The 27,392-nt window shown below is 45.4% G+C and overlaps 1 protein-coding gene across 2 annotated transcripts in view; it reads left to right on the forward strand.

The window, feature by feature from the left end:
* Positions 1-26,741, forward strand: part of GGA2 (golgi associated, gamma adaptin ear containing, ARF binding protein 2) — a 33,110-nt gene extending 6,369 nt beyond the window's left edge. The window contains exons 2-18 of one of the 2 annotated variants that reach the window (XM_022588544.2): positions 3,027-3,111; positions 3,920-3,995; positions 5,130-5,228; positions 7,896-8,019; positions 9,253-9,356; positions 10,829-10,909; positions 11,448-11,585; positions 12,661-12,742; positions 15,211-15,336; positions 16,102-16,224; positions 16,516-16,544; positions 16,945-17,078; positions 18,442-18,599; positions 20,790-20,959; positions 21,941-22,051; positions 22,559-22,704; positions 23,273-26,741. In XM_022588544.2, the coding sequence (XP_022444252.1) occupies positions 3,027-3,111; positions 3,920-3,995; positions 5,130-5,228; positions 7,896-8,019; positions 9,253-9,356; positions 10,829-10,909; positions 11,448-11,585; positions 12,661-12,742; positions 15,211-15,336; positions 16,102-16,224; positions 16,516-16,544; positions 16,945-17,078; positions 18,442-18,599; positions 20,790-20,959; positions 21,941-22,051; positions 22,559-22,669 (1,751 nt within the window). In that variant the 3' untranslated portion in view covers positions 22,670-22,704; positions 23,273-26,741. Of the gene's footprint in view, positions 1-3,026; positions 3,112-3,919; positions 3,996-5,129; positions 5,229-7,895; positions 8,020-9,252; positions 9,357-10,828; positions 10,910-11,447; positions 11,586-12,660; positions 12,743-15,210; positions 15,337-16,101; positions 16,225-16,515; positions 16,545-16,944; positions 17,079-18,441; positions 18,600-20,789; positions 20,960-21,940; positions 22,052-22,558 lie in introns of both variants that reach the window. The other variant, XM_022588543.2, reaches the window with a different exon arrangement.
* Positions 26,742-27,392: the final 651 nt, after the last annotated feature.

The following is a 27,392-nucleotide window of genomic DNA, read 5'->3' on the forward strand; positions in this document are numbered from 1 at the left end:
CTTCAGTTGTTCTGAGGTTTACAGGAAAGGATGCTTGGAAAACACTCAGCATCATGTCTGACCCACAGCAAAAACAAAGCGGGGTGGGAGGGCAGCTACTACTATTATTGCTGTTATTTGGGAGCTCTGAAAAACCTTGAGGGAATCCTTGTCATATGAGATATAGCAAATAAAATAACTTACACTTTATAGATCTTTTTGCTGCTTTGCCTTGGTTAAGGGTTTAGAACATTATTTAACCTTATAGAGGTTTTCTCCTTCCTTTCTTTGGAAAAACTGGTGACCTGGTAGTAGGGGAGGAGGGAGAGAGCTGGATTCTGCATGGTGAATTGGGGTCCTGCCTGCTCTTCTCTGCCAGTGGGGTGTAGAGTCAAGTGTTGAGGTCTGAATGCCTTTTAGGTGTCAAGCTTGACCTTGTAGTGAAGTGAAACTTAATGAAGCTTAAAGGGTAAAGAATTATCTTAGATGAGTGAGATCTCCTTAATCAGACTCTCTGGAAATCACTGCCTTAAGTTTATTTCATGAGTAATTATTTTGTGCCTATGGGTATGACATTGTACTAAGCATTATAGGAAACATATGGCTTCTGCCTTCGTTTTTTTTTTTTTTGCGGTACGCGGGCCTCTCACTGTTGTGGCTTCTCCCGTTGCGGAGCACAGGCTCCAGGTGTGCAGGCTCCGGACACGCAGGCTCAGCGGCCATGGCTCACGGGCCCAGCCGCTCCGCGGCATGTGGGATCCTCCTGGACCGAGGCACGAACCCGTGTCCCCTGCATCGGCAGGCGGACTCTCAACCACTGCGCCACCAGGGAAGCCCCTGCCTTCGTTTTTTTTTTTTAACATTTACTGAATATGTTGCTACCAACTGTTTTTTTAATATTTATTTATTTAGGCTCTGCTGTGTCTTAGTTGCGGCATGCGGGATCTTCATTGCGGCATGTGGGATCTTTAGTTGCGGCATGCAGACTTCTTAGTCGTGGCATGCATGCAGGATCTAGTCCCCCCACCAGGGATTGAACCCGGGCCCCCTGCATTGGGAGCATGGAGTCTTACCCACTGGACCACCAGGGAAGTCCCTCTGCCTTCGTTTTGAATAAACTTTTGAAGTTTAAGTGTAATAAGTCATGTGTACATACTAAAGTAAAAGGCAGAGACTATTATAAGATTAGCTATCTTTTATTGATTACTTAATGTTTGCTGCTATACTGAGTACTTTAGACACTGTCTATTAAAAATCTCGTGGCTATCCCATGAGGAGGGTACTATTTTCCTTATTTTATAGTTGAGGAAACTGAGGCTCAGAGAGCCCAAGGACATGTAACTAGTAAGGGATGGAGCTGGAGATCCCCATCCTGAAAGAGCAGATAAGATGTGGGCCTTCTGAGAAGAAAGGGATGGCTTCTGTTTTGTGGGGGTGGGAGATAGAAAGATTAAGAAAGTCTTTATGAAGTGGCATTTGAATTGGGACTCGAAAGGTGAACAGCATTTTGAGAGATGGAACATAGGGAAAGAGCTTTGAGGAGGAAAAAGGTGAGGGGCATATGGGAATTGATCATCTAATTCCTTTGCTCTCCTTTGTTGTCTTTTTTCACTTAGGATGGAGTTGGTGGGTGGGAAGATGGGGGATTGAGTACCTGTCCTCTGAATCTCATTGTTGAGCTGTGGGGCACATGACTTCTGTGTGACATAAATGTGACTGCTGTCTGGAAAAGTTAAACTCTGGATGACTGTGTAGTCTTAAGTGATCAGAAGGGAGGAGAATTAGTAGGGGCTGGAGCAGTGGGAGGAGGGTTTTGGGAGGAGACGGAAATTCAGAGTGGCCTTGAAGAATGGATAGGATTTTGAGAGGAGAGAAGTGGACGTTCAGGCAAGTGGAATAGTGTCAGAGATGTGACCATAAGAATTACTTATTTGCAGAGCTTGAAAGAGCTTCTCTGTCAGGACCAGTAAGATATTTCACTGGAGAGCCAGGTAGGCCAGGACAGGCTGGACAGTGGGGAGTAAGGGAAGTGTTATGAAAGGGCAGGATGAAGACAGTCTCAGCAGCTCCTTTGTGAGAATGTGGCCTGGTTCAGTCTGCGGGTGGGGCGTGTGGAATGGGCATCCTTGTTGGGTTGCTGGCTGCAGATTCTAGGCAGCAGCAGTGGGAGGAGAGGAAGAAGCTGCTACCATCAAGCACCAGGAAGGATACACACAACCCCTTATTCCAGGAAGTCAAGGATTGCCCCTCCCTTCCGTGGAGCATGGTCTCAACATTAGGCCTTCTGACAATCCCTCTTTCTCCAGGTATCTCCTGCTCCTGGCTGTGCCCTCGTGCTCTTCATGCTCCGTGTCCTCATATTTCATCCGAATATGAATGTTCCAATGGGGGAGACCCTAGCGTGACTAGATCTGGGTTCCTTGGCCATGTGTATGGTAGCAGAGAGAAATAGCATTTTGAGGAGTGAAGACAAGGAGGTCCTCTTGTCAGACTGGATAAGCCACTGACATGTGGAGAAGCTTCTTACATAGGATGGTCAGGAGATTTCAGAAAAAGGAGGCTCAGATTTAGGCCTGTTACTTTGAGGATATGGTGGGAGCCGCTCAGGGCTTCATTGTATGTTCTAGTCTTCCGGTCACATGGCTAAGAAGCTTACAGGTTCTGGCCCACGCCCAGATGCTGGCCCAAGCCCGTCCTCATTGCAGGGCCAAAGTGGGGGAGTCCTGACACGGGCATGAAGAAGGTGCACATAGGCCATCCCCTGCACTGGGAATGGAGCCCCTTTCAGGACAGTAGCTTGTTAACCAGTTGAGCTGTTCATTCAGTCAGCAAACAGCCGCTGAGGCCGTATCGTGGGCCAGACACTGTGCCTGACAGTGATGATGAACACAGGCCCCTGTCCCTTTCAGCTGTCTGCTCACTGGGTCTGATCCCCTAGAGGTGATGTCACAGTCCTTGGCTGTTGTCATATTTGGGGGGCTAGTGGTGTGGAGAGGTGTTTGTTTCTCTTTATTATACTTTAATTTTATTTTTTATTTCCTTGACAGATAAAGCCACAGACCCAAGCATGTCAGAACAGGATTGGTCAGCTATTCAGAATTTCTGTGACCAAGTGAACACTGATCCCAGTGGGTAAGGTGACTTCACACACATGCTTGACTTTGGGGGCACCTCAGACTGTGCATGCCTTTGTTTCTCAGGATTGTTTCACGTAGCGTAGATTGTTGTTTCGTTTTTTTCTACCTCCATGATCTACTGAGTACATTATTTTTCTAGAAATAGCAAATTCATGTGGTTTTCTAAAAAACAAGTAGTCAGTTTGTAACTGGCAGCTGCTTAATACATTTTAAATAGTGTTAAGAAACACTGCTCCTGAGGAGGTCTATGAATGTTAGGGATAGAATGTAGCTAGGGTACGCAGCCATGTGAAAGATCAGTGTGTTCTCCGTAATTTAAATGCAGTCTTTCTTAAGGAAAAGCAGGGGGAAAAGGGGTAAGATTTTGTTGAATTTGGTTTCTAAAGTATCTGGATAGGAACTTAAGAAATGAGTCAGTCATCCGGATGTTTTATCTCCATGTTGCTGAATATTCATTTTGAAACGAGCAAGAAGGTTGATCACATTTTCTGCTCTAGTGTTAACTGAGCAGTTGCCATGTGACAGACAAGGTCTGTGCTGCTCACGACCAAGTTACTCACAGGTCTGGAAGTTGTAGGGGTGGGTTGACTGGGGAGAGGATGGTGTGCCCTGGAAGTGTAGCTATGAGAAGGGTGGGTGGGAGTCGGCCGCCTTCAGGGGCTCATGCCTGGCCCTGTGCAGTCACATCCCACCTCTGCTCTGGGACCCGAGCTCCTGGAGGAGAGGGGACTTTACCGGGTGTGCTCAGCCAGACTGGTGTGTTCCTCTCCGCCCAGAGTCCAGGTGTCTTTGTTTTCCCTTAGCTCAACCCATGCACCTTGGCTACTAGCCCACAAGATCCAGTCTCCACAAGAGAAAGAAGCTCTTTATGCCTTAACGGTGAGTTCGGCTTGACCATTAACCTAAGCTCTCCTGTCCTGAGGCTACCGTTTCTGTGGGGAAGAGGCTCTGAGAGGTTCGCCTTCACTGGCCTTGAGAAAGCAGGTTGGAGGGAGCTCTGGGCTCAGATTGCCCCATTCTAGATCTGCTTCTGGAGAGTAGTATTGAGCCCGCTTTGCGAGAAGGAGAGGAAGGCTTTATTTCTTTTTGCCCTTTTTAGACCCGGGCTGGCAAGGTCAAGTCCCACAGGGCCAGATTGGTAACATAAGTGAATGAGCTGCTGGGTGGGGACCAAGGAACTGGAGAGCCCATGCCCAGTCTAAAGAGGGCAGCTACAGTGCAGGACCTGCTGGCTGTTGCCAGGCGTGAGTTTGGGCCCAGTGTTGCTAGGACTTCTGTTTAAGAGAAACTGGGAATCTAGATTTTTAAATATATGAATTCTCTGAATTTTTCAATATTGGTGACTGATTTGAAATGTTAAACAAGATTGTGGACCAAAGAAGACATTTACAGGCCCAATTTGTCACTCAAGTGCCAGTAGGTAACCCGTAGTTTAACAGTTCTTGGGTATTCCGTGTCCAATTTCCGCCTCTAAGGAGAAAGAAGGAAGTGATTCTCTGACTGCTTTCACCTACCCGAAGGGTCTCCTTAAAAGGTGGGGTGAGGGACTTCCCTGGTGGTCCAGCGGTTGGGGCTCCACGCTCCCAATGCAGGGGGCTGGGGTTCGATCCCTGGTTGGGGAACTGGATCCCACATGCCGCAACTAGAAGATCCCGCATGCTGCAACTAAAAGATCCCACACGCCACAACAAAGATCCAGCACATGGCAACGAACATCCCGCGTGCCACAGCTAGGACCTGGCACAGCCAAATAAATAAATAAATATTAAAAAAAAAAAAAAAAAAAGGTGGGGTGACCTCAGAGTACCCCACTGAGCTATTTCCTGGGCACAAACCTGTCAGTTACAAGAGCAAACAGGTTCTTTTTTTTTCTTAATCTGAAAGTGTCACCCTTTCTCCCAATCTTTAGTGTCCTCAGTCTTGAGCCATGATTTCAGCAAATACTTACCAGGTTTGAAATGAGCCCTGGAGCCAATGGTTTCCCCTTCTCATGGGGGTCCTGTGTCTGCGCAGGTGCTGGAGGTGTGTGTGAACCACTGTGGGGAGAAGTTCCACAATGAGGTGGCCAAGTTCCGCTTCCTGAACGAGCTCATCAAAGTGTTGTCCCCAAAGGTGAGTACCCTGGGCTTGGCTTTGCTCACTGTTCTGCATGCCCCCCGGGTTTCAAACTCCTGTCACCCTTCTTGGTCCAGAGGCAGACCTGCTCATGGATAGAACCTGCCAGGCTGTCCCAGGTTTGTGAGAGCTGAGAGGTGAAAGCTTTCCTCTCCAAGGTGTAGGATGATGGTCATGGTCATCAGCTGATCCCCGCCCTTTGATGTTTAGCATTTTCAAATTCTCCCTTTAAAAATGGCCTTGTAGACAGGTGGTCTAGAGGGGTGAGCACAGAGGTGCCTAGCTGGTGGGCACAGGTTTCCTGGTAGAGATAGCAAGACATATTGGGTGCAGCTTTAAGTTTCCTTCTTTCCTTGTCTTCTGTAGCTTTCCTCCTGGTACCTGTCTTAGCGACACCATTATCGGGTAACTAACATTGGTGGAACATTCCTTTGCTGCTTCCCAGCAATTCTGATACCAACTTGGTGTCCTGTGATTTAATTCGTTTCTGAAAATAAGTACTCAAAGTTAGGACAGGCCGTACAGGTTAAGAGCTCAGTCCTACCTAGATTACACCTACTTCAGACACCAGTCGTAAGTCTCGGGGATGGCCAAGCCACTTGCACTTCTGCCCGACCAACTACAAGTTCAGAGCTTCCTCTGACCCCCTCTGCCAGGTTCCATAATTCACTGGAAAGATTCACAGAACACAGGAAAGCACTATACTTACTAATATTCTTTTACTATAAAGGATGTAAATGCAAGAGATACATAGGCCAAGGTCTTGGGGGTGAAGGGGGAGCAGAGCTTCCATGCCCTCTCCTGTGGAACCTGAGCATACCACCCTCCCAGCACATCCATGTGTTCAACCAGAAGGCTCTGTGGACCTGGTTGTTTTGGAATTATGTGGGCATGATTGATTTAATCACTGGCCATGTTATTGAACTCAGTCTCCAGCCTCCCTCTCCTCTTGGGGAGGTCAGGATAGGGCTGAAAGTTCCAACCCTCTAATCACATGGTCAATCCCTCCCTTGAAACTAAGTGCCCACCAGGAGTGTTTAGCAGAAACTCAGGTATGGTCCGTGGGGGCTCATTGTAAATAACAAAAGACGTTCCTGTCACTTAGGAAATTCCTAGGGTCTTTGAAATTCTGTGCCAGGAGGAACTGAGGACAAGGGTCAAATATATATATATATATATATATATATATACATATATATATATGTATGTATGTATATATGTATATATATATTTTATTTCCATAATCCTTTAATTTTAAGAGGATCTTTTATAATGAATCAAAACATTTGAGTTTCAGCAATTCCTTTCACTTTACCTTATTTTCATTCCAGACTTGCCACAGTCAAATAATGAGTGTCCCCAGTGGCTCTAACCTAGGCCAATATATGGTAGGATTTAATTTTAGTGGCTTTATAGGTTGATTCTTTGAAACCCAGAAAGAGCCCTGGAAACGGGTGCCGATAATTCGTCTTCTAGCTGTGCCTCAACTCTACCAGCCTTGGGCAGCTCACTTCTCTGGGTCTCAGCAGCCATCTCTTTAGTGATAGTGTGGGCTGGGCAGTCTACTAATGAAACTGCACAACTAGGATGGGATTTGAACCCAGCCAAAGCTCAGACTGGGACTTGAACCCACGGGCTGGGACTCAAACCCACTGTCTTTTTTTTTTTTTTATCATTATTATTAATTAATTAGTTTATTTTCAGCTGCATTGGGTCTTCATTGTTGTGCACCAGCTTTCTCTAGTTGTGGCGAGCGGGGGCTACTCTTGGTTGTGGTGCACGGCCTTCTCATTGCGGTGGCTTCTCCTGTTGTAGAGCACGGGCACTAGGTGTGCGGGCTCCAGTAGTTGTGGCATGCGGGCTCAGTAATTGTGGCTTGCAGGCTCCCGAGCACAGGCTCAGTAGTTGTGGCACATGGGATTAGTTGCTCCGCGGCATGTGGGATCTTCCTGGACCAGGGCTCGAACCCGTGTTCCCTGCATTGGCAGGCGGATTCTTAACCACTGCGCCACCAGGAAAGTCCCAAACCCAGTGTCTTTTAATTAAAATCAATCACCTGGTGTCAGGACTTACTGAAGCTCAGGTTCATTATGTCTCTGCGCAGAAGGAGTTCAGCAAGAGGCAACGTGATAGGCAAGAAGTAGATTTATTAATATAGGACGCCTGTGAGGGATACAAGTGCGCAGGCAAGGTGGCTCTGCCCCGAGAACTAAGTGGGAAAACAGATTTATTTAGAGAGATATACATTCCAAAGGTAGAATGTCTCAAAAGGTGAGAGCAGTCCTGAAATATGGGGTGGTTAGTTTTTATGGGTTGGGTGATTTCATAGGCTAACGAGTGGGAGGATTATTCCAGCTATTTTGGGGAAGGGGCAGAGATTTCCAGGAATTGGGCCACCGCTCACTTTCTGGCCTTTTATGGTCAGCCTCTGAACGGTCATGGCACCTGTGGGTGTGTCGTTTAGCTAATGTATTACAATGAGCGTATACTGAAGTTCAAGGTCTACTGGAAGTCAAATCTTACACCATCTTGGGCCTAATCGGTTCTAACCGGTTTATGTCGTATTCTCAACAGCTGTGTCATTCTCTAAAGGTTACGTCTTGCCGCCTTCCCTCCTGTCTCACCAAGTCCCTTCCAGCTCTGTAATTCCCTTTCCTTTTTCAGTACCTAGGCTCCTGGACCACAGAAAAAGTTAAAGGAAGAGTCATTGAAATACTCTTCAGTTGGACAGTGTGGTTTCCAGAAGACATCAAGATCCGAGATGCTTACCAGATGCTGAAGAAACAAGGTCTCACTACCATTACTTATGTTGCATTCCCTTTTCACAGTAGTTGTTCCTTCTTGCTTTTTTGTACGCTTTGTCAGTTTGGGGTGAAAGCTGGAGATCTTGTGTCCAGTAGATACAACAATAGAGGCTGACGCAGTAATTTTGATCCCTGGAAATGGGCAGATCGTTCCTTCCGGTTGACGGGAGTTGAGCTAGGTTTGAGATGGTTGTTGCTGTAGTTACCCTCACTATGCCAGGTTCCAGATTCCTCTAGTGTTAGCTTGTGTTGAGGGTGGAGGCTGACTTGCTAGAGCGTTTCTCTCAGTATCTGCTCTGCTCTCAGCTTTGGGTCTTCCTGTTGCTCTACACCTCAGAGGGGGTCTTATTCCATCGCCTTTCCTGACAGTAGACCCTTACTACTTGTTCCTCAGTGCCCGTAGCCTGGTGGTGGTGGTGCTGGTTCTGCTGTGAGTAAGCCTCAGTCTCAGGCAGGCATGTGTCCCTGGTCTTGGTGGGACCTGTTTGTGATCCTGTCGCATCCCGACTCGGGTCTGGGCCAGGACACATTGCTGCCCCTCTCCCAGGGACACAGGCTTTTCTTTTCTTTTTTTTCCAGCTGCAGTAGGTTTTCACCACTGTTCTAAGGACAGCAGGTTTGGCGTCCTTCCCCCAGCAGTGTGAGGCTTTTCTGTCGGGAGAGAAGGATTTCAGTGGGCCATCAGGCTTCTCCCATTCTCTTTTTGTGAGGCCTTTGGAGAATGAGCCTATTCCTCTTGTGTTGTGAGCCCCAGAGTGTGTCCTGTGTAGAAGCTGGGAGTCCATGTTCCTTTTCTCTTGGACTCTGTGGGAGGAGCCTGGATTCAGCATGGACTTATTTTTCTCCCTGTCGCACGCACTCACTTAACATTTTTAGGAGTATTAGGGATTCTACACTAATTTCTGGGCTCTGGGAGGTTGTATACCTGCATAAAATGATCAGTATTTGTATAGTGTAAGGCCCGTTGACCACTGGCATTACAGTCCGGTTCTGCTCTGATTTAGTTGGCTCTGACCTCCCCAACTTTGTACTGGTTCCATGGATTCTTTCATGGGAGGATGCAGAGCCTTGATCATACCCTGGGTGTATCTCTGTAAGGTCGTTGACAGTGTTTTCCTGGTGGGACATCAGGAACCAGGAGTTTCTGGGCTTTATACTGGATCCTGCTGAAGTCAACGGGTACCTATATCCGTATATTCATGAGTTGCATGTTTTAGGAATCATAAAGCAAGACCCTAAACTACCAGTGGATAAAATCTTGCCCCCACCTTCTCCCTGGCCCAAGAGCTCCATCTTTGATGCCGATGAAGAAAAGTCAAAGGTAAGGAGCTTCTCCCTGACCTTGGTGGCCTACCTGGAGTCTGACCAGACCCCTTCTTTTTTGTTTTTTGAATTTTATTTTATTTACCTTTTTACACAGCAGCTTCTTATTTGTTGTCCATTTTATACATATTAGTGTATATATCTCAATCCCAATCTCCCAATTCATCCCCCCTCCACAGATCCCTTCTTTTAGGGACTCTCCTGCAATGTCCCCTGACCCCAAACCAAAGTGTGGGAGAGTGTGGGGAGATGGGTTTTGAGTTCCCTGTGGAGCAGAGAGAGGTAGCTGAAGGTCTGGATGTTTTCTTTGTGGATAGGCCAAATAATAAGTGTCCTGTTCTTTATATCTTTCACTTTATCTGTTCAGTGTTCCTGAGGGAAAGAAGGTATGAAAGGATAACCCTAGTGGGTAATGTGGGTGGTTGGTCATATCCAGAGTGTGGTGTCGGGGGAGGAGAGTGGGCAGTAAAGAATTGGTGGTATGTTGGCTCAGATCTTTTTAGTGTCAGTAAGCATGATCTCACCCATTTTCCTTCCATTTTTGTCTCCCAGAACCGTTGCTCCTCGGACATCAGTAAGGAGAGGGAAGGGAAAAGCAAGGTGGTCCAAACCTAGGCCAAGACCCAGGGATAACTCCAGGGTGCCCCTAAAGGTGGCAGTGCTTTTGGTCATTAGCGTTCTTGGTCCCTCACAAGGTCTGGTGAGTGTAGAACCAGGAAGACTCCAGTCCGAGGATGGGTATCTTCTGGTACCCTCTGCCTTCCAACTGCAACTGTCAGCTGTACTCTTCCCTTGGATCTGGGCGCTCACTGGGGGCAGAATGAGCAGGGCTGTGCTGGGTTCTGGGCGGCTTTCCCTCTGGCTCCTCTCCTACGGGTGCTTCACCATTGCAGAGGGTGGGAGGAACAGGGGAGGAGGTGTGGCATGGACTTCTGAGAAAGATGGTCTTGTGTCAGCTGCTTAGACTCCCTGGCACTCAGTATCTCCACCTGTCCTGCCACCCATCCAACAAAGAGTGAATGACTCCTATACCTGTTGGGAATAAGGTGGACAAGATCGCCAAGGTCTGTCACATCATGGTATGTGGTCCGAGACAGCCTTGGCACTGTTGGCATTGGGGCCAGTCAGCTTCCTTGTTGGAGGTCGTTAGGCACTGTAGGATAGAGTGTGCACAGTATCCCTCTACCCGCTAGAGGCCAGGAGTACCCCCAGTTGTGACAACCGAAAATGTCTGCGGACTTTGCCAGAGGTTCCCTGGGGACATCCACCGCCCTACCCCATGGAAAAACCAGTGGTCTGTGGGGATGGTCCTAATCCTTAGGTTACTGTGTCGTTGTGAGGATTTGGTAAGGTAATGCGTATAAAATGTGCGAGCTCTTATGAGTGCTGATTCTGCTGTTGCTGGTGCTATCAGTCTGGGCCGTTTGACACAGAGGGAATTGGTTTCACCTAGTCTTGTTCCCTCTTCAGCTTCTGACAAGGCTTCTGAAGAGCAACCATCCTGAGGATCTTCAGGCTGCAAACCGGCTGATCAAGAATTTGGTCAAGGAGGTGGGCATCTTCCAGGGGGTTCTGCAGAAGCAGCACTTGACGGGGGCTGGACAGTGTATATGTATGTGTGTGCTTGAGGGTGTGGGTACACAGTCGTCTGGGAGAAGGGATGGCCGCCTAGCCCTGAACCGGGGAACAGCTGTGGGCTCCCTGAAGGGCAGCGAGGTGGTGACTGGAAGCAGAAACTGCTGTGTGTTTCTCTAGTACTTCTGTCTAGGAACTCAAAGCGTTTCACAGACACCAGTTTCCGTCCCAGCGACCGGTATTGGTGTGGATAGAATCCAGGTTTGGGAATTTCTTTTCCAGAGGAATTAAGGCTGGTGGTACAAAGGAGTAGTCCCAGCTCCCCAAACTGAATTGTCTGTCCCAGGGATTCCGGGCCTTGAGCATCTTCTCTACCCGCTGAGTGAACACTCCATTCGCTCCATGTTTTGGTGGCTTCCCTGAGCTCTCCACAGTGCAGCGCCCCTTTCCCGGCGCTTGTTCAGGCTTTCTTCAGAGCTTCTACTCCCTCACTTCATCCTCTTTCTCCCAAAAGGAACAAGAAAAATCAGAAAAGGTGTCTAAGAGAGTCAGTGCTGTGGAGGAGGTACGGAGCCACGTGAAGGTGCTGCAGGAAATGCTGAGCATGTACCGCAGGCCAGGGCAGGCCCCGCCAGACCAGGCAGCCTTGCAGGTACTCTTTTTAAAACTAAATTTCAGGTGGCACTGAGTATCACTGACATACTAGGAATACACATATATTTCAAGAAATCATCATACAATCAAAATTTATGTCCCTCACCCGCCCCCAACTTCCTCATTCCCTTCCCTTCCGTTCCTGCATCTCTCCCCATCCCCAGGCAACCACTGATTTGTTTTCTGTTCTGATTAGTATATTTTTCCTAGACTCTTATATAAATGGAATGATACAGTATTACACTTTTTTTTTGGTCTGGCTTCTCTTCTCCCCCTTGGCGTTATTATTTGAGACCCGAGATCCATTCTTTTTTTTTTTGGCTGCACCACTTGGCATGTGGGGTCTCAGTTCCCTGACTGGGGATCAGACCCATGGCCCCTGCTTTCGGAGCGTGGAGTCTTTTTTTTTTTTTTTTGATTGCAAAGCAGTGTTCATTATTATCATTTTTAACATTTTTATCGGAGTATAATTGCTTTACAATGGTGTGTTAGTTTCTGCTACATAACAAAGGGAGTCAGTTATATGTACACATATATCCCCATATCCCCTCCCTCTTGCGTCTCTCTCCCACGCTCCCTATCCCACCCCTCTAGGTGGTCACAAAGCACGGAGCTGATCTTCCTGTGCTATGCTGGGGAGCGCAGAGTCTTAACCACTGGACCGCCAGGGAGGTCCCAGTAGTGTATTCCTTTTTACTGCTGAGTGGTACTCCGTTGTATGCGTATACCACAATTTGTATATCCGTTCATCTGTTGATGGATATTTGGATTGTTTCCAGCTCTGGGTGATGATGAATTAACCTGCTGTAAACAGTTGTATACAGGGTTTTGCGTGAGCATACACTTCCCTTTCTCTTGGGTAAATGCCTCGACGTGGGATTGCTAGGTCATATGCTACATGTACAGTTAACTCTTTAACAAACTGCCAAACCATTTTCCAGAGTGTTTGTGTCATTTCGTATTTCTGAAAGCAGTGTAGAGATTTCCCATTTCTTCACATTTACACATCTTGGGATCTTTCTTTTTTTATAACACACTTACTGAGAATTTATATAACAAGCTCTGTTTTATAGGTCGTGTATGAGAGGTGTGAAAAGCTGCGGCCCACCCTGTTCCGGCTGGCAAGCGATACCACTGATGATGACGATGCGCTTGGTATGATGTTTTTTTTCTTTAATTAAAAAATATATATATATTTATTTTTGGCTGTGTTGGGTCTTTGTTGTTGTGTGCGGGCTTTCTCCGGTTGGGGCGAGTAGGGGCTACTCTTTGTTGTGTTGCTCAGGCTTCTCATTGCGGTGGCTTCTCTTGTTGTGGAGCACAGGCTCTAGGCGTGCGGGCTTCAGTAGTTGTGGCTCGCGGGCTCTAGAGCGCAGGCTCAATAGTTGTGGCGCACAGGTTTAGTTGCTGCGCAGCATGTGGGATCTTCCCGGACCAGGGATTGAACCTGTGTCCCCTGCATTCGCAGGCAGATTCTTAACCACTGCACCACCAGGGAAGTCCCTTGGTACAGTCTTATTCTTTAGGCATAGACAGCACCCAAGAGTGCAGGACAGACTTGGGGATTCCTGCCTTACTGCTGACGCAGAAACAAGACAGTAGCCCCTAGGTGTTATGGTGGTTGGGCTTGGGGAGGGTGTGGCCTGAGTTGATTCTTCTGATTTCCAGAGGAATCTACTATGTTTGAGCAAGAAATGAGCCACAAGTCTGAAAGCATAGAAAAGGGTGGAAATTTACCATGTAGATTGGGTGTGAAGGGGATAGAAGAAAGAGCGGCTACAATTGAAGGTTTGAAGAAAGGCTGAACATTCACAGAGGTCTGAGAAACAGCTGCGAGGGGCTCCTTGGAAGGTTTCACACCCAAAGTGCCTTCAGGGGCTGGGTGGGGAGTCTAAGTGGGGATACCAAGTGGAAGGCACAGGGGAGAACTGTAATCCTGTACACAGGTATTGAAACGTTTAAAACTATTTTATTTTATGGAAAATCTCAAAACACACAAAAAGGATTTATTCTATCCCCATGTACTCTTCACCTTTTGTTAATAATTACCAACTAATGGCCAGTCTTTTGATCTTGTTTTATCTGTATTGCTTTCTCCCTCCATCTTCCCCCCTACATCCCCAATTCTATTTTTTTTTTATTTTAACAAGATCTGGCACCTTATTAGATGTCTGTTCGATGACTGTCTATGCATTTACTTTTATTTATTTATTTATTTACTTTACTTACTTATTTTTATAGGATCTTAGTTCCCCGACCAGGGATCAAACCAATGCCCCCTGTAGTGGAAGCGCAGAGTCTTAACCTCTGGGCCACCGGGGAAGTCCTCCCAATTCTATTTTTAAGCAAATTCCAAACATTTCAAAGTAACCAGTCAGTGTTCAGATTTTCCTGGGCATTTTTCCCTCTAATCATTCCTTGTTGACCCTCTTTCTTTTTTTAAAGTTTGTTGTAAATCAGTATCAAAAAGAAAAACCACGCTTTGTAATTGGTTGATATTTAAGTCCCTTTTAATGGGTAGCCCCTGTTCTTTTTTACTTCATGCATGAAAAACATGTCCTTTGACTTGCAGAGTTTCTCTTGGTCTCAATTTTCTGATGGCATCTCCCATGGTATTTAATGTTTCTCTGTTCCTGAGATTTCTGAAATTCCTGCTTTCTTATAAATTGGATCAGGAGGCTTGTTCAGATTCAGGTTCAAATGGCAGGGCGTGTGCTGGGGAGCAAGAATGCTTCACAGGTGATGTGAAGAGGCCCCTGGTATCTGGTTTTCTGGGTTTTTTGTGATGTAATTATTGTCTAAACCCGTTATTTCCTCCGGTTGCAATGAAGTCAGAGGTCACAAAATTTAAATTTTAATCACCTTGTACATGCCAAATAAAACACTTTGCCAGGTGAATTCAACCTCGTGTTAGTTCACAACTTCCATCCAGTTTAAAAATTGACAGGAAATGAATAGTTGGTCGCTCTTGCAGTGTTTTCCTAGTACCATGGCCTGCAGTGTTATGCATAGCCCCTGGCCCTGTTGCTGTTCTGTCTGTCTCCTAGGAGAGGCTTTCTTGCAGGTAAACCAGATCGTGAGATACTCTTGACAGTTTTGAAATGGACTGCGTATTTTATACTTACAGGATGTTTCAATTTGGATGTCAGATTTTCATCAGGAATACTTGATCTGTACTTAGATTTTATAAAATTTACAGGTGAAAAAGTAGATTCGTGTACCAACTTGTTTCCTACACGCTTCCCAATAACTGAATAAAGTACCAAAAATTTTTTTTAATATTTGCATCCACATTGACAAAATAGCTTTAAGTTTTGAATTAAAATTAAAGTTTTAGTTCCTCACTTGAAAGACCCATATTTCAAGTGTTGGCCATCATATTGGACAGTACAGACAAAGAAAGTGAAAAAATTTGGTTCCTCCTACATCCTGCGAAGAAAGTGTTGAGGTTCAGGGATTGAGTGACTGGGTGTGCCAGGGGACTGATCTCGTGATCTGGGGGCAGGAGGCATGGATATACTGAACCTGGTAGAGCCGTGTGACAGCTGCTTTGTGGCGTGGCTTAAAAAAGGCTGAGATTGTTAGCTAAACCAGGGGATTCTGATTTTTCTCTCATTCTTCAGCGGAGGTTCTCCAGGCAAATGACCTCCTCACCCAGGGAGTTCTGCTGTACAAACAGGTGATGGAGGGCCGTGTCACCTTTGGGAACACAGTGGTCAGCTCTTTGGGAGACATACCTGTCTCCAGAGGTATGTGCAGAGAACCTCTCCCACCCTCTGCCGTGGGGCAGCCTGCAAACACAGGGAAAGAAATGGATCCCTGAACCCTCTGGGTTATGGTATAGAAATGAGAGAGCATGTCCTCTTTTCCCTTTCCCTTGAGAATTGGTTTTATATAGCCAGCCTCTGCCCCACATGCCATCACGGGTTGACTGCTAGGCTGGAACTAGCTTTGGCTGTAAACAGAAGCGGTGGCTATACCGTGCCCAGGTTTGGATTGCACCTCTCATGAGTGCTTACTTATGGGAGCTCACACCAAAAAAAATATGACCTTCTTCAGATGTTTCCTAGTGTCAGGCTAGCTAAATCGGAATCATCTGGAGTACTGGTTAAAATGCAGATTCTTGGACCTTCTGAATCAAGACTACGTAGAGCTGGGACCTGCATTTTTGTCAAGCGGTCGAGATGATTCTGATTCACTGTGGTCAGAACCTCAAAGGCCTCTGACCTGGAGCGGTCAGCTCTGCTACTGTCCAGGTTGAATGGACCATTAGAGGATTCTGTGTTTACTGGGGTGGGAAGGCAGTTCCTCTGGTTACCTCGTATTTCAGATGCCACTCAAGGCTGTAAGTCAAGCCAGTCGGCTAAGGTGGAAGGTTCATCTGGGGTGTGCTTAAGGGTGGGGTGAGGTGATGTCTTTTGATTGGGAGGAGGCCTGAGGGAAACTGATAACCTTTAAGTGGAGACTTTGCTCTTATTCTGACTGACTTATTTTCCTAACTGTCTGTTTTCTAGTCTTTCAGAATCCAACAGGCCGCATGAAGAACTGCCCCCTGATTGACTTGGAGGTGGACAGTGGATCCGAGCAGGCTGGGACTGTGGCGCCATCTTTACTGCATCATGACCTGGCAGCCTTAGGTGAGGGTGCTGTTTAGGGGCAGCAGGCACAGAATGGTCCTGATTCCCAGGGAGAGAGTAAGCCCATTCCCCCTGGTGAGAGTGTGCCGGTTTTTAGAAGGAATTGGGTATACCGGGAAGTTCAGAGAGGTCCTCCCTGTACTCAGTTTCAGATTTGCCATGAATGAGTTGAATGACTTTGGTTAATTTGTTTTGTCTAGGCTTTCTAAATGTTCTAGAAAGGGTGATGGTATCAGTCTCCATATCAGGTAGAGCTACGGATGTGCATCTCACTCTGTTCCTTCTTTACAGGGATCAGTGATGGCCCAGTTACCAAAAAGGTAAGGAAGCTCTTCCTAGGGACCGGAGAGGAGAGGGGAAGTCCCTCAAACCTACCTTCATGAGGGCAGCAGTGCCTGGGGGAGGGTGGAGGGCTACAGCATAGTCTGGTGGCACTGTGGACTCGGAGGTCCAAAGCCTCTTCCTCATCCTCCCCTTTACTGTCTGGCTTGAACCCCTGGAGGGATTTTGCTCTCCTTCTTCCCTACCCTTTTCTGTTGTATCCAGGCTCCTGCTTACTAAAGGTCTGCTGAGGAGTCATGTCCTCTTGACCTTTCCCCACCTGCCCCAGGAAATGTAGTAAGCCTGGGCTTTGGGGTCAGGAGAGCTGTGCCACGATGTCACCATGGCTCATAGTCACTCATGCCCTGGCCTTACTTTAGTCATTCCTGGTTTTGACAGGTTGCGAGTCAGAATTGCAGTCAGGAAAAGAGGAACCCTACCACCAGCACACTGCCGGGTGGTGGTGTCCAGAGCTCTTCTGCAGAAAGGAACTTGCTGGATCTCCTCTCCCCACAGCCGTCGCCGGGACCTCTGTGAGTCTTGTGGGCAAGGAGCGTAGAAGAGTGGCTCCTGTGTGCAGTGCTCGCTCACTGCGCGAGGCCAGGCAGCGGGGCCCAGGGATGCTGCTCCCCCTGAAGGGCCGCTTCCTTGCTGTCGGAGTTCAGTGTGTTCTCCTTTTATTCCGCATCCTAAGTCAGGAAAGCACACGTCGGGCCAGCAACAGCACTGGATGATGACGACGTTTTTTGTCTTTATAGGTTGTTTTTTTTTTTTTCTTCCTGATTTCAGTGTAATTTGAAGCAAAGCTTGATTACTAGAGAAATAGATAATATAGAAAGTCCCAAATATCACTCTCTAAAGACAATGTTGCATGGTCCTTCTTTGCTTTTTTTCTACACATGTAGTAATGTGTTGCTGTGGCTTATTTTTACACAAATGAGATAATTTACAAACTGTACTCCACTGTGGTTTTTTATATCACACATCTTGGATACATTTTCATCAATTTATGTAAACTTGCCTGATTCTAATAGTTGAATAATAATTCATATACATATATATATTTAATCATTTTCCTCTTGTGGATATTTACATAGCTTCCAGGTTGGAGGAACCTGGAGTGTTTCTATAGTACAGATTTATAAAAGTAGAGGTGCTCTTAGGTATGAGTATAAACATATTTTCATAGATCCTGTCCCTTTGCCTCTGGCAAGGCTGGAACACTTTGCCTTCCCCCAAACAGCCTGAGAGCCTGTGTCCCTGGTGGAGACCACAGAGCTGGGTGGAAATGGAGATGTGCTGGGAGGTCATTCTTGTTAGTACCCGTAGGGGGTTTCTTCCTAGTTTACTGTTTATAGCCACTTGACATGGGGTCAGTAATAATTCTAATTTTGGTGGGTTACTTACGTCTGGAGTTTGGTTTTCCATAAATGTTTTTGATTTGTATTCCAAATGGACAAAATCATGAAGTATGAATGAAGTGGTCAGTGTAACTTGTGCTGCCATCTTCCTAGCTTACGTCACGCTGGTGATCTTGTATGGGAAACCATCTGACTGAGCTACTTGTTGTCAGAGACTGCCTGACAACTACAACATTAATTACTTTATTGGGTCCTTATTGTATGCACACATTCCGCTCAGTGCTCTTCATATACTTTCTCATTTAATTCTTGTAACAGCCTATGAGATAGATACTAAACTGTTTCTATTTTACAGTAAGAAAACTGAGGCATGGGTTAGATTACTTGTCTAAAGTCATACACTCGTAAAATATATACATACACACATATACACATGCATATATATTTATTTTTTTCCCCTTATTTTTCACAAAACCTAATCAGATTCCTGGAATTCTCTACAGTTTTTGCCAGTCCTGATATTATTTCTTTGCAGGAATTATATTCCACAGAAAAATATCCCCAGGGAAGTGCCACCAGGTACTAAGTCCTCTCCAGGTTGGTCCTGGGAGGCTGGCCCATTGGCTTCTTCTCCGTCTTCCCAGAATACACCTCTGGCTCAAGTGTTTGTCCCTTTGGAGTCTGTTAAGCCCAGTAAGTACAGTTTCACCCTTTTTTTCCCTTCCTGTTAGATGCCCAGCTTCATCCACTCTGGATTGGTATGGGTGGCTCTTAAACTGGGGAAGATGAGTCGGGGAGAGATACTGCCTGGGGACAGAGGATAAGGCGGGTGGCCCATGTCTCTTAGCTAATACTTTTTTGAGTTTTCTCTGTCTTGGAGTTGACAGTGAAGGATATTGGCAGGCGGAATTTAATTAGGGGCCTTGAATCCACTTACGGAGATGATCTTCATTTGGAATTCAAGAAGGGAATGTTCAGTGTGATCTAAAATAACTCAGAAGAGGTGGAATTAGAAAGAAAGGAAGAATTTGGCTGGTGACCCTCTTCCTTTCTAATGATCCTCATTAAAGCAGGAAAAGTAGCTATTAACCTCCCTTACAAAGAAAAGGAAACGGAAGGCCCAGCTAAGTAAGGTGAGACTGCCTGTGGTCAGCACACTGGTATGTGAGCGGGAAACAACTGGGGTCTTTAGATCTAGGGCCTGGGCCCCTTCCTTGGGCACAGGGCCTTCCTGTGGCTCAGTGTGGTGAGCTCAGATTACAGAGGGCCCTGGAACCAGGCAGAGGAAATAAAGTCAGCAGTGGGGGCCCTTTGCATACTTACTTTATTAATTTTTATTTAAACATAATAAATGTTCATTGTTAATTTCCTGGTTTTGATAATTGCACTGTAGTTATATATAATGTTAACATTTGAGGGAGCTGGGTGAAGGGTACATGGGAATTCTTTGTGTTTTTGTAACTTTTTGTAAATCTGAAATTATTAAAAAACAAAATTCAATATAGTTTTAGAAAAGACAGAATAGAGCAGAAAATTTAAATCATCTGTACCGTTACCACCCAGAGATGAAAGTTCTGTTAATGTCTTGATGTATTTTCCTGTTTTATCCATGCATGTATGTTTAGTAAATTGTCACCATAGTATATATACTGTTTTATATCCTGCTTTATTTAATATTTTAAGCTATAGCATTGTTTCATGCCCTTATTCTTCAAAACCTTGATTTTTTAAAAATGAATTCATTCTTATGCCACTAACATGTACTGTAACTCATTTATTCAGTTTCTTTCTGAAGGATAATTTGTTTCCAGTTGTTTACTGTTATAAACAGTGTTACAGTGAACACCCATTGCAAAAAATGGAGATCCATTTTTGAAACTTTCCTGATTATTTCATTAGGATATATGCTTAAAAGTGGAAATGCTGGGTGTAGACATTTAAAATTTTGATCTTCGTCACCAAGTTCCTTCCTGGAAGGGTTACCTTTTTCCCCATAACCTCACCTCCATACCTCATGAGTATTTTCAGTCTTTTAAATCTCCGACAGTTTCATTGTTAAACTATATTTTTATAATGTGTGTTTTGATAAGTGATGTTTGGCATGAAATAAGGATTTTCATTAAAATTTTTTCCGGTTGGTTAGCAAGCTGCCTGCCATTTATTGAATCAGCCAGTGATTTTCAAATATATGCTCTTGACATGTTAAATTCTCGTATTTGGGTCTGTTCTGCATGCTGTTTTCAATTGCAATTTCGTACATATCTGAGTATTTGTTAATGCAAATAGCCCTACTCTCCCTTCTTTTTTAATGGTTAGTCTAACGTATCTTTTCCCAAAATTAACTTACGAATCATTTCTTAGCTAAAGTAGAACAATCCCTTTAGTATTTCCAAGACCTAATTAATTTGAAGAGATCTACTGTCTTTATAGTTTTGTAAAATTAAATATAAGAGATGTTATGTGTGTGTAGTCATACAAGAGAAACCAGAAGGATGTAGGCCCAGATGTTAGCAGTGCTTATTTCTGGGGAGTATTAAGGGTGTTTTTTATTTTCTCCTTTATGGTATCCTGTATTTTCTGTAGTGTTCATACATTATTTTAATCATAATCATTTCTTGCTCAAAAAAATGCTTGTTTTTTTTTTCTTAAACTGGTACTGGATGGTCGGAGGGAGGGGAGAGATCAGTTTGGAATGTCACAGGAGTCCAACTAGAGGTAACGAGGACTTGGATTATGGTGATGCAGAGGGTTAATTCCAGGAGCTGTTCTGACTGGAGAAGCAACAGGATTTGGTGATAGGTGCACATCTCTTTCAAGCATGGCTGCTCTTTCAGGGGAGTCTGTAACAGTGCTAATCCTTTTGGTCGGGTCCTTCTCTACCAGGCAACCTGCCTCCTCTTATCGTGTATGACCGGAATGGATTCAGAATTCTGCTCCACTTTTCCCAGACTGGGGCCCCTGGCCACCCAGAGGTACAGGTGCTACTGTTGACCATGATGAGCACGGCCACCCAACCTGTCTGGGACATCATGTTTCAAGTAGCTGTGCCAAAGGTGAGTCAGCGGCTGGCCCGCTCCTTTGAATTTTTCAATAAAGGCTATCATTTTTGAACACCAGGTCCTTTGCTGGGATGTTATCTATTAGGTGGAAGGGCTAGAATCTTTACTCGAAGTAGGTTAAGATAAAATGGGGGTTTTGTCGGCTCATTTAACTGAGGATTCCTGAACGTCTGACTTCAGATATGGCTGGATTCAGGTAAATTCTTAAACAGTTCCTTAAGAATCTGTCACTTTCCATCTCTTGACTTTGTTTTTCCTCTCTGGACCCTGTTCTCTCATAGACTCCCTCCACCAAGCAGGAAATGGTTACCAGCAGCTCCAGAGTTACATGGTCCTTATTGCTTTTTATCTCAGAAGGAAACTCTCCCCTGACATGAGGCATGCATATTGATTACCTAAGGAAGGGCTAGGATTGGCCTTGTTGGTATTACTTGCATACCTTGGACCAGTCACTCGTGTTAAGGGGTATGAGGTACTCTGGCCGAGTTGCATGTTATGTTTTTTTTCTCGAGGGAAGTAGCTCCCCACAGATTAACAGCCATAGCAGAATCACAAGAAATGGGCAAGGGGCCTGTCCTGAAAGGAAGGATTCAAAGCAGACAAAAATAAACTATGTGTTTTCTAATACTCATGGTAATTTTGTAGGGCATGTGCTATTATTACCTCTATCTTATAAATTAAATTATCAATCCAAGGTTCAGAAAGGTTAAATATTTTGCCCCAAATCACAGAGCTAGTAAGAGGCAGAGTTAGAATTCAACTCAAGATATGCTCTCACTCTTCATGCTGCCTCTCAGAAGCCAACCTTTGATCACACAACTTCAGACACATTCCATGTATGAGTGGAAGGGCTTTTGGATCCTTTCGTCAATTGGTGGGGTGGAGGCCAAGCTCTCCTGTTTACCTGATCTCCCTCATTAAAGCTGTAGTTTGTTAGGAATGAGTTATATGTTGGATTCTTTTTGCTCCCAATAGTCAATGAGAGTGAAACTACAGCCAGCGTCCAGCTCCAAGCTTCCTGCTTTCAGTCCTTTGATGCCCCCAGCAGTGATCTCTCAGATGCTGCTGCTTGACAATCCACACAAAGTATGTTCTGGTGTCTGTGGTAGCAGGGAAATGGGGGCCCCTGAGCTCTAGGGAGGCAGCTGGGCAGGTGGAGAGAGGTATATTGAGGTCTTGCTTTGGTTGGGATGGTGGTAGAATGCCCCTTGCCAGAGTCCGTTTTCCTTTGGGGCTTATTGAAAGATCTGTGACCAGATTGTCATAGCTGGGGACCAAGGGAGTGGTACACACTCTCCCTAATCCCATGGAATCCTCTGAAAGGGTGAGGCCAGTCTGTCTTCTTAGCTGGTCTCCAGGACTGCAAAAGCGTGGGAGGATTCCCAGGATGTAAGCCTGGCTCCCTTTGTGTTTGTAGTCCCAGAGGGTCAAGGCCAGGGTATGCCTGTCATACAGTTGCTTGAAGCCCTCACTTGGGTGGAGTTAACATACATATACTGTTACTTGGTGACTACGGGGTGGGTAAAGGCTTTTACTCTGGGCCTGTCTCTGTGTTCACTCCCCACTAATATAACATCTTTTATCTTTGCTCAGGAGCCCATCCGGTTACGGTATAAGCTGACATTCAACCAGGGTGGACAGCCTTTCAGCGAAGTAGGAGAAGTGAAAGACTTTCCAGACCTGGCAGTCTTGGGTGCAGCCTAACTCCTCACTGGACAGACCCTGCCATTCAAGCTTAGGCCAGTGTTACTTTTGCTGTCTAGATAGGACTAATCACAGTGATGTAGTGCAGAGTGCCAAGAGTTCTGTCCTGACATCAGGCTCTGGATGCCAACCTCTGACTTGTTCTGCAGATGTGTGTGTGTGTGTGTGTGTGTGTGTGTGTGTGTGTGTGTGTGAGTGTGTGGGGCCCGGGGGCTGAGGGGCAGGGATGTGGGCGGTGTGGGAAATGCCAAAGCATTTCTGATAACCATCTGCTACGATCATACCTGGTTTTGCATGTTGGTGGACACTGATGTCCCTGCCTCAAGTTGGAGGTTTTATAAGCCAAAGTTGTTGTTGTTGTTTTCCATGTATTATTATCTTTTCATTCATCCACTCTGTGCCTTGTCAGCCTTTGAAAGACTTGGTTGCTCCCAGGCTGCTCTTCTCAGGGACCTTTAAAGGGACCTGGTTGGTCTTGGGGCAGAGTGTCTTCTGGGACACTCTCTTCCAAGAAAGACCTTGTCTCCATTTCCATTAGCTAATGCTGCTTGCATGTGTTCAGGAAGATCTTCTAAATGGAATGCTTGTTGCACTGTGTTCTAGGCGAGGGGCTGCCACTAGACCAGAGGACTGCGCTTGGTGGGCCAATCATGTCCTTCACCGCTGTGCCTTAGAATTGCCCATAGATGGACCCTTCAGGGCAGAGGGGAAAGCAGATCCCAGGCCTTATTCAGGCCTCAGGTTCCATGGGTCGGGCAGCCTGTCTGGACCCTTCCTCAGGACCCTCATCTCCATCCTCATCCTCTTTCACCACAAGCATGTACCCAGAGCTCTTTGATTGTGACACCATGCCGGTCATTGTAAATCATAACTAACAGGTTCGCCCTGGCCTGTTGACTTCACAATCCAGGATGAAGAACTGTGATGCAAATGAGATACGAAGTGAGTTTAGCAATGAAAAGTGATGACTAAATACAGAAAGTCATTGAATAAATACCCGTGTAGCAAATACACTTTGTGGAGTTTTGAGTAAGTAGGAGATGCAAAGCCTGTTGCATTTAGAGATAATAGGCCTGAAGGGATCATTCATCTTTGGAAGTAAGGAAGACTTCCTGAGGGATGTGGAACCTTAAGAACTGCTTCAGTGAAGAGAAGCCCTGAGGATCTGAATGAAGCTGGAAGAGAGGTGGATTCTTGTTACAGTCATGGTGTGAAGGAAGAATTCAGGCCTGCAGTCAGTTAATACTTAGCACCTACAATGTGCTAGGCATTTGTGCATGTTTTACAAGTCTTGCTTGGCCTGGTGGATGGGTGAAGAGAGCTGAGCCTGGCTGAGATGGCCTGATGAAGGATGCAAGATCCAAGCAGCTCACCTGTCTGGGTAGGATTCTGCCTCAGAAACTGCAAGGCTCTGTTTGGGGCTCTTTGTCACAAGATCTGGTACTCTACAGTCTGATCTTTTACCTTCTACATATAGTTGGAAATGTGCCAGCACTATGGTGGGGATGAGAGCTGTAAAAAATCAAGGTATGTTACTTTTAAAGCAAATGTGAAAACTCATAAAACAGATAAATGACGGGGTGACTTCTTCATTTGGCATAACTCATAAGGTTCATTTTAATCTAAAATTTTGTGTTCAAATATTCTGTATAGCTTTTATAGGCTCTAGCTATTTCATAAAGTCTCCTAGAGGTGCCCATCATAAAGACGATGCCCACCTAGGACTTCCATCAAAAATGGGTGAATGAGGGCTTCCCTGGTGGCGCAGTGGTTGAGAGTCTGCCTGCCGATGCAGGGGACACGGGTTCGTGCCCCGGTCCGGGAAGATCCCACATGCCGCGGAGCGGCTGGGCCCGTGAGCCGTGGCCGCTGAGCCTGCGCGTCCAGAGCCTGTGCTCCGCAACGGGAGAGGCCACAACGGTGAGAGGCCCGTGTACAGCAAAAAAAAAAAAAAAAAAGGGTGAATGAGACCTACACATGAAAAAACCTTTATCACATAGTTAAAAGGTAGACTCACTGCTTGTGAACATTCTTCTGTCTTCTGGGGGACAGACTCCCAGTGGTGCTCTGCTTAGAGAGTTGGACAAGGGTAAGGGGGTAGGGAGGTGGGTGTCCTGAAAGTGGCCCTGGTTTATGTTATCAGTGCCTTCTATTTGTGAAGTTCAGCGACCACTTAAGAAGAACCAACCTGTATCTTTTATTCACTCAGCAAGTTGTTGTTGACTAGCTACTGTGAGCCGAGCACTGCTGTAGGCACTGCAGATACAGCAGTGATAGAAGGTCCCTGCCCTCGTGGGTCTTCTGATGGGGAGAGACAAATCCATAATGTGTCTGTTGGAGAGTTGGCACTGACCATCCAGTATTTTCCCCTATCCTGAACTCTTCCTTCCGGGATCCTGCTCATCCCTATTTCTTGACCTACCTCTGACTGTTCTTTTCCCTCTGTCCCTTAAATGTGTTTCCATAGCGTTTAGTCCTTAGGACTTTTCTAAGCATTCTGGGCAGTTAACTACTAGATGGGTGGTAGATCTGTATCTCAGGCTCCCACCTCCTTGCTGACATCAGGTCCCTATTTTAAGCCGTCTAATGGGTATCTATCTGGAGGTTCCACTGTTGCCTCCAAGTGCTTAGAATGGAACACAGCTGCTTCTCTCATTCTGTCTCTGTTCTTTTATTTGAAAGCACCTATCCAAGCCTTCATAGGTCCTTGATTCTTGCTTCATCTCCATCCCCCTCAATACTTTTGTCTCGTCTAGTCTATTTCTAAATAGTATCACATCTTGCATTCACATTGTCACTGCCCTGGTTTTGCTTTTTTTTTTTTTGGATGGTGCCATAGCCTGCCTCTCAGTTCTCCTCTCAGCCGTTATACTTGCCAGCATCAGAATTCTGTAACATACCTGGGCACTTGACCCCTGCTGAAAAACTGAATGGCTTCTTAATGCCCTAAAAGCCTTTGCAGCCAAATTCAAGTTGTTTACTCTGGCGTTCGGTGCCCTTCTGTAACTTTGTTTGCTCCTTACCCTTCTGGCGTCATCTGTCAAGAATAGAGGACACTTTGCCAAAGCCACAAGAAAGTCCCTTCATGTTTTGATAATACCACGTTTTCTCGTATCTCTTTGACTACACCTGTAATTAACTCCTTTTGTGTCTTCAGTGATTTAAGATTGGGCTAAAATGCTGCTCTATCTGTGAGCCACCCGTTGAGAGTAGATGAGCTGTGGATTTAGTAACGTTGAAAAAAGGATAAATAATGACCAAAAACATGAATATTACCCATTAAAAATAAAGTAATGTAAATTGAGAGATCAGACATGAAAGGTTAAATGCAAAGGTGATATTCTCATACAAACTGTTTAGTACAGTGTTCATAAATCACAAATTCTTAGAATATATCTAATATAGAAGGTGCTTACCCAGGCCCAAAATATAAAATTCTACAAACTAGTGTGTTTGTTTTAAACTAAGAAGAAAACAATAGAGTGCTAGCCATAGTTTGTTTCATATTTGTTTTAAGCAGTAACAGCCTGACCTCTTTCATCTGGAAAGAGAACGGAGTCAAGAAGATAAGCAGGAAGTATCCTCAGAGAAGATAAGGCCAAGGTCCAGAGATCTCTTCACACATTTAATGTAAGCTGAAATGGAAAAACTCCAGGCCTTTAGTTCCCTTGCCCCAATGCATTCCCAACTATACCATGTTCATTCTGAGAAAGCTTGCATCTAAAAATGTGTAAACATTCTGCTCCTTTGACTTTTATTCTTGAACGCTTACTTTATCCCACAGCTAGAGGTACTACTATGATTTTAAAAGCTGAAAAACATTGCAGTGTTACAGGCTCCAGATACATAGGCTTTTAAAGTTTGAGGTCTTCTGAAGTCCCAACAGTTTGAAGTAATTCTATCAACCCTTACTTGTAATTCCATTCTTTAGCTTCATGTACTACCTCTAGCCATGTGACCTGAGACAAGTAATTTGTCCTCTTCCGCTTCCTTCCCTGTAAAGTGCATAATAGGATTGTTTTGAGAAGTGAGTTAATAAATGTGAAGTGACTCCAGTACTTCATAGGACTAAGCTAAGACTCATATTTCATTTACTGTTTGCTTGTCCACCTGGCTTCCAATACATGAACAAACTTGACTTACCCATAACTTTTTTGGCCGTGCCGTGAGGCTTGTGGGATCTTAGTTCCCCGACCAGGGATCGAACCGAATCCTCGGCCCCCTGCAGTGGAAGCGCGGAGTCTTAACCACTGGACCACCAGGGAAGTCCCTATGACTATTTGAAGTTTACCTCATGAAATCAAGCAAATATTTTAATTTTTGGCAAGGTTCAAATTAATACTGAGATGCAGTAAATGTCAAGGATAGAAAGGTAACAAAACTTTGGAAACCTTACGCATAAGTCTAGTCAAAAGCAGAAATCCATAACAATATACTTAGAAACTAATCAACAACACTTCCTATAAAACATTCAGTTAAATTTTGTAAACAAGATTATGTAATTCTAAAATTCATAACCCTGTCACCAAAATCTGAAGCAGATACCTTTTAGTCTATTCTTGTTTTTGAATGCATAGGTAAAATATTAACTTTAAAGCTAGTGGCAGGACTTCCCTGGCGGTCCAGTGGTGAAGACTCCGCGCTTCCACTGCAGGGGGCACAGGTTCGATCCCTGGTTGGGGAACTAAGATCCTGCAAGCCACATGGCGTGGCTAAAATAAAT

The sequence above is a fragment of the Delphinapterus leucas genome, chromosome 15, assembly GCF_059928025.1.
Source record: "Delphinapterus leucas isolate spDelLeu-1000000601 "Yukka" chromosome 15, BTC_Dleu_Yukka2, whole genome shotgun sequence".
Classification (NCBI taxonomy): domain Eukaryota; kingdom Metazoa; phylum Chordata; class Mammalia; order Artiodactyla; family Monodontidae; genus Delphinapterus; species Delphinapterus leucas.